This window comes from Ochotona curzoniae, unplaced genomic scaffold (genome assembly GCF_017591425.1).
Source record: "Ochotona curzoniae isolate NIBS_2020 unplaced genomic scaffold, NIBS_Ocur_1.0 contig_1696, whole genome shotgun sequence".
Lineage (NCBI taxonomy): Eukaryota > Metazoa > Chordata > Mammalia > Lagomorpha > Ochotonidae > Ochotona > Ochotona curzoniae.
In genome coordinates, this window is record NW_024465164.1 from 109,015 (window position 1) to 121,658 (window position 12,644).

The following is a 12,644-nucleotide window of genomic DNA, read 5'->3' on the forward strand; positions in this document are numbered from 1 at the left end:
TGAGAATGTGAGTGTATATGACTCTGTGTGTGCCATTTGCTTAATCACTCATCTTTATCTGACACTGAGGTTGATTATGGGACATAAGAGCACAGTAAAATTTGAGATTCTGATTTCACTACCTTTGCATAAATACCCAGAAATGAGATTGCTACATCATGTGTGTGTTATTTTCAATGTTTTAGAAAGCTTCATACTGTCTTCTATAATGGCTGTACATCAAAATGCCTTAAATACTTAATCTCATTCCGGCATTACATAAAGGCTTCTACAAAGTATGCAATGCATTATATAATGCTAGAGCATCATGGTTATGCTCTACTGGTAATATAATGCTTACTTACACAATCACTATCCTCAATCACTGCAGATCTTCTTAGTTTATTGTATCTGCCAAACTGGAATGTTTTCAATACACACACAGTTTTTTCCCTTAAAGTTCAAAATGACAGAACTTCTGGATTCATTATTTAAAATCAAGTAAACCATTTATCCTCCATCTAAAGACTTGATAGGGGTTTAAATGTATTAAGGAGCTGAGGGAGAAAAAAAAAAGGTGGAAGGGGAACAACGCATTGCTAGTGTTCTGCAGATGCAAACACTAAGACCATTTCTTCACCAATTCATTTGTAAAAGGGAATGGAAAAGACACATTTAGGAGAAGCTAAACTTAGCCCCAGCAATATTTCTGTAGGACCTAAAAGGTTATATAAGAGAATGGGTGTATAGCATTTGATTGTTATGAGTATAGATAATGTGATCAATGATGAAAGAAGCTATATTTGCTTGGCTTAACAATATGGGGGAAAGTAGATATGAATTCATTGTGCTGAGGAGCAGTCCCATTGGTTAGTATAGGAGCTGATAAAAACAAAACTGTTCTGGTATGTGTTTTATTTGCAAGAGAGTCTAAGGATACCTTAGGGATCAAAGTTCTTTCAGGTTCTTACCTGCTGGCCAGGCTGCTCCAGCTGTCCATGCTTAATGGCCTCACTATTATATGATTCTGTGCTGCTGAAGCTGAGGGATTTTCTTTTATGTTGCTTTTAATTGCTTTTATTGTACCTGCAATATCATTACAAACTCAGTTAGTTGACCTGATGACCCTTCACAAAGGGTGTTAGCCAATAAGTTTGTATTCTGCAGTTATTTTAAAAAAATAAGGATAGTTACTAAGAAGAAAAAAATGGAGTAGAAATATTTTGCATACAAAAGAGCAAGTTGGGAGCCATGTTAGGCTAATCTTTTGCCAGTGCACCAGTACCCCATATAGTTCCTGGTTCAAGGCCCAGCTGCTACACTTTCAATCCAGCTCACTGCTTACGGCCTGGGAAAGCTGCAGAGGATGGCTCAGGTTCTTGGGTCCCTGCACCTATGTGGGAGACCCAGGTGAGGTTGCTGGCTCCTAGCTGCAGATAGGCAGAGCTATGGCTATTGTAGCTATTTGGGGAGTGAACCAACAGACGAAAGATTGCTCTCTCTCATTTTTTTCTCTCTCATTTTCTCTGTAAAGTTACCTTTTAAATAAATAAGTTAATATTTTTACAAATAAAAGTAAATTGGTAAAATGTCAGAGAATTGTGTGTGGGGGGGAGGGTGGAGCTCTCCAAACTAACCAGCAGTAACCCAAGGAGTATTTAATAAAGTAAAGCAAACAATTTCAGTAATAACAGCATGATAACACCCATGTGGGAGACCTAGGGGAGGTTGCTGGCTCCTAGCTGCAGATAGGCACAGCTATGGCTATTGTAGCTATTTGGGGAGTGAACCAACAGATGAAAGATTGCTCTCTCTCTCTCTCTCTCATTTTCTCTGTAAAGTTACTTTTCAGGACCCGGCGCGGTGGCGCAAGTGGTTAAAGTCCTCGCCTTGCACGCCCGGGATCCCATATGGGCGCTGGTTCTAATCCCAGCAGCTCCACTTCCCTTCCAGCTCCCTGCCTGTGGCCAGGGAAAGCAGTCCAGGAGGGCCCAAAGCTTTGGGACCCTGCACCTGCGTGGGAGACCTGGAAGAGGCTCCTGGCTTCGGATCGGCCTAGCATCGGCCATTGCGCTCACTTGGGGAGTGAATCATTGGACGGAAGATCTTCCTCTCTGTCCCTCCTCTCTGTATATCCGCCTTTCCAATAAAAAAATAATAAAAATAAATCTTTAAAAAAAAGTTACCTTTCAAATAAATAATTTTTTTTACAAATAAAAATAAATTGATAAAATGTCAGAGAATTGGAGGGGGTGGCTCTCCAAACTAGCCAGCAGTAACCCAAGAAGTATTTAATAAAGTAAAGCAAACAATTTCAGTATAACAGCATGATAATTAAAACAGAAAATATGAATGATGGATTAATTTGCACTAGTACCATATCTAGCTCATCAACAAATCAGTAGTTTGAAAAATACTGTATATTCTCAGGACTAGAGAGAACATGTTCATTTGTGCGTAATGCATGCACTTTAGAGCAGAATGTAATTCTCTGCATGACATATATATATATATACACATTGCATTATGTGACACAGTTTCATAGGCTCTGGGATTCCCCCAAACCCTCCCCGTACCCTTACCCCCATGGTGGATTCCTCCACCTTGTTGCTGAATTACATTTCAGATTCAGTCAAGATTCTTTCATTGCAAGCATGTACCAAGCATAGAGTCCAGCTTCTTATTGTCCAGATAAATTCAACAGTTTCTTGGGGAGACCATCTCTGGTCTGAAGGCAGAGCTGGCAGAATATCATCCCGATCAATTTAAAGCCACAACATAACATCAACGACAATTTACAACATTATGGAATTAATTGACATGGTATTGAGTAACCAATATGCTAAAAAAAAAAAAACCACGCAGTTTCTTAACCACACCCTGTGACTACTTCATTGACATTTCAATTTTAGTTTATATACTACTGGCTTTTATACGCCTTAAAATGGCTATAGATTACTATTCAGCTGTCTCATGTATATTTTCACTTTAGTATTTAGCAGTTCATTGTGTTGAAGCATTAATTTTGCTGAACTTGGCAGAATTTAGGATAGTCTAAACTGGGTTATAACTCTTAACAACAGGTGAGGTGCAGAACAATTTTAGGAGGGGTGTGCAGAGAAATCTTTAATACCTTAGTGAGGAGTAACTAATCTTTGTGTCCTACCTGGTAAGGTATGTGTGAGTCCACGCTGACCATTTCCTGTCTGGTTCCAAGCTTTCCTTTTTATTCTCTATCTGACTCTGACTAGTCTAATTTGTGTGTGTGTGTGTGTGTGTGTGTGTGTGTGTGTGTGTGTGTGTTTATGGTGGAGCTGTGAAGCAATCCTGATGGTCATTGCAAGAGAGGGTGTGGATCCAAAGTTGGAACTAAGCAAGGACCAGAGAAAACTCCTCCCCCTAGTCCCGAAGGAAGTTTATTATTCTGTTTCTGCAGACCGCTCAGGGTTCCTGGCTGTTGTTCTGATGACCTTGGATCATTTAAAGGAAGGATTTGGTCTTCTTCCATCCCGTGTGGTAGATCCAAATGGCAGTGGATGACCTCAGAGTTCTCAGCCTCTGAAGGCACTCCAATTCCCCGTAGTCTCTTTGGCAGTTGGGATATAGTTCTTGGTGCAGGGTTGGGATACAAGCTTCCTCCTGTCCCCCTGCTCCACTCTGGCATTCCCCCCTTGCTCTGTGTATATGACCTCCTCTTACTAGGTTGTCAGGATTGATCTTGATTCCCTCTGTATGTCTTTGTAGTTTTACTGTTGTCTAATGCTGATTTGAATCTGTTGTCTATAAGTTACCTTTTATGTTCCTGACAGGCTGATACTTCACGTCTTCCTCACACATTCTAAGGAGATGGAAGATTTCTCTGCCCTCCCACCCCATTTCCAAGTAGCATAGTGTTTTAAAGGTATATTGGGTTTTACAATTTTTTGATGTAGATCATAAGCACTCTGATTCACATTGATTGTGGGTTCATTGGTTGTTTCCATGTCTTCGGTATTGTAGATTATGCTACTGTAATATATGGTTACTCCTCCTAGGAATATACCCAATCTGCATGTGAGAAGGGGGATCTGGTGACAGATTCTAAGTCAGTTATTTGAAGTGTGCTCACAGATCTAAAGGAAATCATGTTGAGAAAATAAAAGGGAAAACTGAAAGGATTATAAGAGTGTTATCTACCAAAACGGAAACTATGTTATGGAGTGTCTGTTATATGTTATGAAGTGCCTGTTATACATTATGGAGTGTCTGTGAACAGTATGATAATTAAAATAGAAAAGAGTGCAGCAACTCAAGATGAGATTAATCCATGTAAAAGAAAGTGTCAACAAAGTGAAAGGTAAGTGAATGAAAAGTATCCAATCTGAGAGACAAAAGAAAGATTAAATAAGAACAGAATCTAACAGATCTCTTGGATAACTGGGATATTGTCAAATGAACCAACATATCTAATGAAAGCCCCCAAAAAAGGAAAAAGAAAAATGAGTAGAAACAACATTGTAGAAAATAATTATCTGAAGTTTCCTTAAATTAGATGAATACACACTAACCTTACGCAGCCAGGAATTGCACTGATCACAAGTGAAATATTGATATCCACCTTCCTGGACATATTGTAATGAAGTTGGTTTAATCCAAAGATACAGAGTCTTGAAAGCAACAAGTGAAGTGACTCACCATGTACACAAGGTTCTCAATATGACATAGAGCTGACCTATTATCAGACACAATGGAAGTGGGAAAGCAGGATGCTGGTGTATGGGGCAGGTGGGTTAGAGCTGATGAAGAATCATTGGCTGGGGTGAAGCACAGAGGGCAGATTGCAGGAAAGGTTGGAGGAAGGGGTGATGGTGGAGGGGTGCCTAGATACCTTTAGGCACAGTGGAGTGATGGAGACAGTAGAGCAGTATTGCAGTGACCAGATGACCCAGCAGCAGCTGGCAAGTGACAACCCAAGGTCCACTGGCAGCTGGAGCTCTGGAGACAGCCAATTGTGTGTGTGTGGTTGGGGTAGGGAGCTTCACCAGGGGCTCAGGATATGAAAACAGTTAGGGAATCGCCAAATTTTCTAATTTGTTTGACCCAGCCACAAGCAGAGATGAAGCAGTGGACTCCAATAGGCTGTGCAGGCACAGGGCAAATATTACTGTACAGACCCACAACAGTGCTGTATCTGGCACTGTTTTGTGTAGTGGGGCAAAACTTGTGGGACTGGAGAGACAGCCAAGAACAGGCTTATTTCTAGCTCAGCAGATTACACTGATCACACAAGGAACGCAGTGCCAACTTTGCATCCTGCAGGTTCAACACAAAGTGGGTCCATGTGGCTCCCAGATCTAACAACCAGCAGATCCAGAACTCCACCAGTGCCACATTGGGTGTCATTTTGTGTAGTGGGGCAAAGGCTATGGGACTGGAGGAAGAACAGTGAGCTTTGCATGCACTGAACAAGGAGTGATCAGGCATCATTTTGTGCACAGGACCAAAGGCTGTGGGACTGGAGAGACCATGATGAGCTACACATACACTAGAGTAGGAGCGAGTTCACTTCCAGCTCAGTGTTTTGTAGTGCTTCTCCAGAGGAAACAGCTCCGATGTGGCATTCCACAAGTTCTACCCAAAATAGGTCTGGGTGGCCCCTACAAACCCATTGGTACCATGTCAGGAATCATTTTGTGTAGTGTGACAAAGGCTGTGGGACTATTGGGACAGCAGTTAACAGCAAAAAAAAAAATCATTTCAGACTCAGTGCATTACCCTGATTTTCCAGAGAAGATCATACTGACATAATACCTTGCAAATTCCAACCAAGATAGATGCACATGTCCCTCAGATATAACAGCCAGCAGGTTTGGGCAAGATCAGCACTACAGAAAACCCAGTTATTTACAACAGCAGATGTTCCCCTGATCCTGGGCACTGCTTGAACTGGAAGTGGGGGAAAGACTGTATAGACAATGATGTGGTCACAGCACAGGATTATGCACAGTGCATAGTGGTGATCCACAAACTGGGGCTATGGAGGGAGTCTGTGGTGGAAGCATAGCACAAAAGCCCAGCCCTGAACCTCACTAGAGGGAGTGGCACAAATGACTACAAACAAAGAGCCAGGTACCAAGCACAATCAATAACATTAACCTGTAGACCAGCGGGTAAGAGAGTGCAGAAATCCGCCCCAAGGAGAAGAATATTTCAGCCAGAAGTACAATGACCAAGAGCAAAAGCACAGACAGAGGCATAATTAAAAGTACTGAAGACTCCCCTGCAAAGGAGCAAAAGCCTTTGCCAACCTCAGTGTTAATAGGGGAAACAGATTTCAGAAAACTAATTATAAAGTTTTTTTTACAATGAGAAGCACATACAGGATTTCAAGGAATTTAAAGAATAAGACATACAGGGACTAGCAACACTGAAGCAAAATTGAGCCATATTGTGGGGAATGAAGGACATAATATAGCAAATTAAAAACTCAGTGGAAAGTCTCAATAAAAGAATGAATGAGGCAGAAGAAAGAATCTCAAATTGGAAGACATTTCTTGTCAAAATGGAGAAACAATCAAAAAGCTAGAAGAGCTGGGTCAAGCTAAAAAAAGTATTCAAGATTTAAGAGACGCTATTAAAAGGTCAAATATAAGAGTTATGGGAGATCCAGAAGGCACAGAAAGCTAGGTTTAAACCTGTAACCTATAACATTGACTGAGATTGAATCAATAATTAAAGCCCTCTCAACCAAGAAAGGTCCTAGATCAGACGGGTTTACTCTTGCATTCTACCTAATGGTTCAAGAGGAATTTACCCCAACTCTCTACACGCTTTTCTCAACAACAGAAACGGAGAGAATACTTCCAAAAATCTTTCTATGAAGCTAACATCACCTTAATACTAAAGCCAGAGGGAGAAACAACAAAAAAACAGAACTATAAACCAATATCCTTGATGAACATAGATGCAAAGATCCTCAACAAAATACTAGCCAGCAGGATCCAACAGCACATCAGGGAGATTATTCACTCAGACCAGGTATTCATCTCAGGCATGCAGAGATGGTTCAACATTTGCAAATCAATGAATCTGATACATCACATTAACAAATTGAAAAATAAAAATCATATTATCATCTCAATAGGTGCAGAGAAGGCATCTGATAAAATGAAACACCACTTCATGCTGAAAATGCTAAGCAAGATAGGCATAGAAGGAACATACTACAACCCATCAAAGCAATTTACAAAAACCCAATGCAGCATCATACTAATGGGGAAATATTGGAATCCTTCCCATTAAAATCTGTAACTAAACAGGGGCATTCAATGTCACCACTACTCTATAATATAGTATTAGAAGTCATTGCCACAGCTACTAAGCAAGACAAAGGAATTAAAGGACTCTAAATTGGAAATGAAGAACTGAAATTATCTCTATTTGCAGATGGCATGATTATCTACAGAGGAGAGCCAAAAGAGTCAGTCAAGAGATTACTGGATCTCATAAGAGGTTTTGGCAGAGTAGCAGGACACAAAAATAAGAAACACAAATCAATGGCACTAGTGTATACTAATAATTCCATGGGTGAGAAAGAAATTGTAAGTGTAGTCACTTTTGAAATAGCATAGAGGAATTTAAATACCTAGGAATTGAGCTAACTAGGTGCAAGACCTTTATGGTGAAAAATGTAAAACATTAAAAAGGATTTAAAAGAAGACATTGAAACAAGGAGAAACGTACCATGTTTCTGGAGTGGCAGGATCAACATCATCAAAATGAACATATCACCAAAAGTAATATACAGATTTAATGCAATCCCAATCAAAATCCCAACATCATCCTTCTCAGAAATAGAAAAGATGATACAAAAGTTCATCTGGAATCGCAAAAGATCACGAATAGCCAAAGCTATCCTGAAAAATAGAAATCAAGCTGGACGAATCACAATTCCAGACCTCAAGACATAATATAGAGAAGTGGTTCTCAAAACAGTCTGGGACTGGCACAGAAACAGAGAAGATCAATGGAACAGGATAGAAACACTACAAGGGAGCCCGCACATGTGTAGCCAACTAATCTTTGACAAGAAAACTGAAAACAAGCCAGGCAAAACGCCTGGTCTATTCAACAAATGCTGTTGGTACAACTGGATAGCAGCCTGCAGAATTAAGAAGCAAGACCCACATCAGTCACATTATACGAAAATCAGCTCTAAATGGATCAAGGACCTAAATCTACACCCAGACACCATCAAACTATTAAAGGGAAACAGAGTAGGCACACTCCAAGATTAGGAACAGTGCAAGACTTCTTTAAAAAGACGCCAAAAGCACAGGCAACCAAAGCCAAAATGAACAAATGGGTCTACATCAAATAAGAAGCTTCTGTACACAAAGGAAAATGATCAATAAAGTGAAGAAAATCCAAGAGAATGGGAGAAAATGTTTGCACACTACACAAATGATAGGGGAGTAATATCCAGGATTTACAAAGAGTGTCAAAAATACAGGGACAGTTAAAAAAAAAACTGTTAAAACTGGACTAAGGAAATGAACAGACCTCTTTTCTTTCTTTCTTTTTTTTTAAGGAAAGAATTCAAATGGCTAACAGATATGTGAAAAGATGCTCAGGCACACTAGCCGTCAGAGAGCTACAAACAAAACCATAATGAGGTACCACCTAACTCCAGTGAGACTGACCTACGTTCAAAATTCTACTAACAACACCTGCTGGCATGGATATGTGGAGAAAGGCACCCTCCTTCACTGCTGATTGGTGTGCAGGATAGTACAACCACTGTGAAAATCAATAGTGCTTGGAGAATTGCAAATAAGACTGTCATATGAACCAACTACCCACTCCTAGGAATATACCCAAAAGAAATGAAAACTGTTTATGAGAAAGGTATCTATAATCTTATATTTACCACAGCACAATCTATGATAGCAAAACGATCAAAACAATCCAGATGCCCATCCAAAGAGGGGTGGTTAAAAAAACTGTGCTACATCTACTCCATGGAATGTTATTCAGCTATTGAGAAGAATGAAAGCATACTATTTACAAATAGGTGGTCCCAACTACAGACCCTTATGCTCAGTGAAATGAATCAATCACAAAAGAACAAATACCATATGTTCTCTCTATGATAAGGAAACCAGCATGGAATGTGTAACTTCAATCATCTGATCCATACTGGTTTTTTTTTTTCCTGCATCCCATGTGTTTTAATGTTTTTTATTTCAGTTTCATTTATCCAGATTCTTCTCTTTTCTTGTTGAATTCATTGCTGGCTCATAGGTTACACAGTGGCATCATTATCATTTTCCCAAGAGACTTTTGCATTTCCTTTTTGTCACCCATAAGTTGGTTACTTAGTGGTGCAATTTTTTCAACTCCATGGTGCTGTAATTTTGGTTTTTTGTTATTGTTTTTATTGTTCTAATTCATACCAATTGTTGACCTTATTTTGAGGTTTCTCATTTATGGGAATGTATAATGATAGAATAATAGAGACTGCCACATGCAGATGTGAGAATACAATGCAATATATATTCCTGATTCCAAATCAATCATGGACTCCCAATGAAACTGTTGGACATGATTGTACAATATGATACTGACTGCCTGACATTGTCTGTACCAACAATGTTGGGGCACACTTAAATAACAGACTGATGGAATCATGACTCCTATAAAGGACTAATACTATTGTAGCAATGTGGGAAAAATCTGTTGGGGTATGGTATTTTTCTTGGGGGGGGAACCCCAGTCTCTATGAAACTGTACCACAAAACTCAAAATTTCAAAATAAAACTTTAGCGAAAGAAAGAAAGAAAGAAAGAAAGAGAAAGAAAGAAAGAAAGAAAGAAAGAGAAAGAAAGAAAGAAAGAAAGAGAAAGAATGAATTTAGGACTAGAAGGAAACTTTTCCCACTCCACATTTCCAGGAAAAAAGACTCAAAACAAACCTCACAGCTAACATCAGCCCTAAAGGCTGAAGGATTTTTCCTTGTGGTCAGGAAGAAAACAATAGTAAAGGTTATCTGATTTCTAGTCTGCAATGTACTACAAGTTTTTCCATAGCAATTAGATACAAAGGGAAATGGAAAGCAATCAAGAAATCTAATAGAACTAATCAACAGATGTAACAAGGTTGCATAATACAAGATCAATATACAAAAACCAATTTAATTTAATTTGTGCTTCATAGTGTCAAAAAACATGGCAAACTGTAGCAATCAAGAGAGTATGCTTCTGGCATAGGGCTAGAAAGATGAATTAATAAAACAGAATTAAGAATCCAGAATCCTATGCATTTATTATAAACTACATTAAAATATTGTATTATTTATTTGATAGGAGAGAGAGAGAAAGAATTTCCCATCTGGTGAATCACTCCCTGGATGTCTACAACAACTAGGATGAGGTTATACAATAGACAGAAACAAGGAACTTTATCTGGGTCTCCCACAGAATGGCAATCACTCAGGTGCTTGAGTCATACCCCTTGACTGCTTCCATGGTGTGATGTGCATGAGCAAAAAGCTGGAATTGGGAACCAAATAGGTACTCAGACTCAGGGACTCCAATGCAGAATGTAGGTGTTCCATGGGGCAGCTTGTTATACCAAATGCTAACTCCCTATATAGTCACACTTTCAAAAATGCCATTAAATCCTTTGATACCAAATGTATCAACTCAAATTGAATTACAGATCTACACAAAAAAGCCAAAATATGATATTCTGAGAATAAAATACTGAAATAAATCATCATGATTTAATGTTGCTCAAGCTGTTATTAGATATTCCATAAAAGCACAAATGACAAAACGAAAAAAAAGTCATTAGATTTTATCAGAATTAAAATGTTGTGTTTTAAAGAATAAGAAAGAAGTGAAAATAAATCACAGAATAGAAGAAATAAAATGTTTGCCAATCACATGATTTTAAAGACATTTGTATTTAGAAATCATGAAGGTCTTATATATTTCAATAATATAAAGAATACAATTAAATTAAAAAGAGAGCATTATTTTTCAAAGATAATATGTAAATGGTATGTAGGATCCTCAGGAAGAAATTTAAATATCTGAATATAAAGAAAATTCATACCAAATTATAAACCACTTAATAGCCATTAAAATATCTGTTAATTTAAAAAATGCAAACTAATGGGACTCTAGAGAAATCAACATGCAGAGAGAAATTTTCATGCACAAAGTAACTCAAGTGCTTTGCTTTATGGAATGTGAAACAGCTTAGCAACTGTGCAAGCAGCCCACTGGTTTCTTACCAAATAGGAAAATATAATTAATGTTAGTTACATTTCTGGTTATATAGACATAAAATAAGTTGAAAGCAGAAACTTACACAAAACATCTAAGCACCAGTCTTCATAACAGCATTCTGTGTAATAAATATTTATCATTGATAAATGGGCAACCAAAATGACATGGGTTGCACAGAAATGCACATGTATAAATAATAAAATATTTTTGAGCCTTGAAAAATAGGATATTGACACATGCATAAAAGGAGTCATGGAATTGAGGTCATATACTATACATCTCTTTTTGAAAAAATGACCAAAAAAAGGCACATTTAGATGAGCTGTTTCCAAGTTTGTAAATAGTATAGAATACGGTATTGTCTACTATTGAGCATGGGCTTTTATCAGAATTAAGTTTGAGAATTCCTTGTATTGATCATTGCATGATTCCATTCATACACTAAAACTCACTGAATTATATTCAATGGATATAGCATTTAATTTCATGGTATTTTAACTATATCTCAACAAGGCTGTTATTAATAATAATGATAGTGAACCTAGACCCTAAATACAAGTAGAACAACATCATCAACAACAACAAAAACAAAAACTGCTGGTACAAAACGGGGAGTTTCAGGATACCTCCAGACTGGAGGCTGTGACAGTGGGGATGGATTCCATGAACACATGACAGAAGGGGACTTAAGCTAAGAAGAACAGTTTCATTAATTGTTAATGTAGAGGTCCCAGAAGGGAACAGACTATAGGGTTGAGGAACACCTGCTGTAAGAGGGATCAGGGAAGACTTGCTGCCCATTGCCCAATGACCAGAATGCCAAGTAAATTCACTGCTCTGTGTAAGCAGCATGCTGGGGAGCAGAGGAAGGTCAGAGGTCTCATTATAGGAATAGATCTGGCAAGAAATTCAAATGCTTAAGTTATGAAGATTAAATTCTGAAACACTGAGGTTTTTCTCAAAGAAATCTGAATGCACCTGGAAGAGATTAAGTTTTAAGACAGAAGGGACTAAATCATCATAAGTGCTTGAGATTAATGTTCCTTTCTGCACTGTTATAGAAATGGTTGTTCTAATGCATTGAGTTCAAGTAGAGAAAAATAAAGAAAACTGCATTCCCTTATCACAGCGTCAGAATGATCAAACCTTTAACTTCTGATTCATGCAGGAAACAGGGTGCTCAAGGAATGATCGTGAAGTGCCTTTCTTGTGGATAAGCAAGAAGTCAAATATAGTTTATGGGATAACAAAAAGCAAAAGGCAGAAAGCATGCTTGGGACTGAGTTGGCACTACTATGGTACCTCTAACTTTCAGTTACAATTCTGAATCTCTTTGGGGGAATTAATTGGCATAGCCGTTTAGGAAATATAATGAAATAACTAGTAGTTCCT

The 12,644-nt window shown here is 38.4% G+C and overlaps 1 protein-coding gene across 1 annotated transcript in view; it reads right to left on the minus strand.

The window, feature by feature from the left end:
• LOC121148634 (potassium channel subfamily U member 1-like) overlaps positions 1 to 979 on the minus strand; it is a 35,396-nt gene extending 34,417 nt beyond the window's left edge. Inside the window, 1 exon segment of the mRNA XM_040968833.1 lies at positions 951 to 979. Within this exon segment, the coding sequence (XP_040824767.1) occupies positions 951 to 979 (29 nt within the window).
• Positions 980 to 12,644: the final 11,665 nt, after the last annotated feature.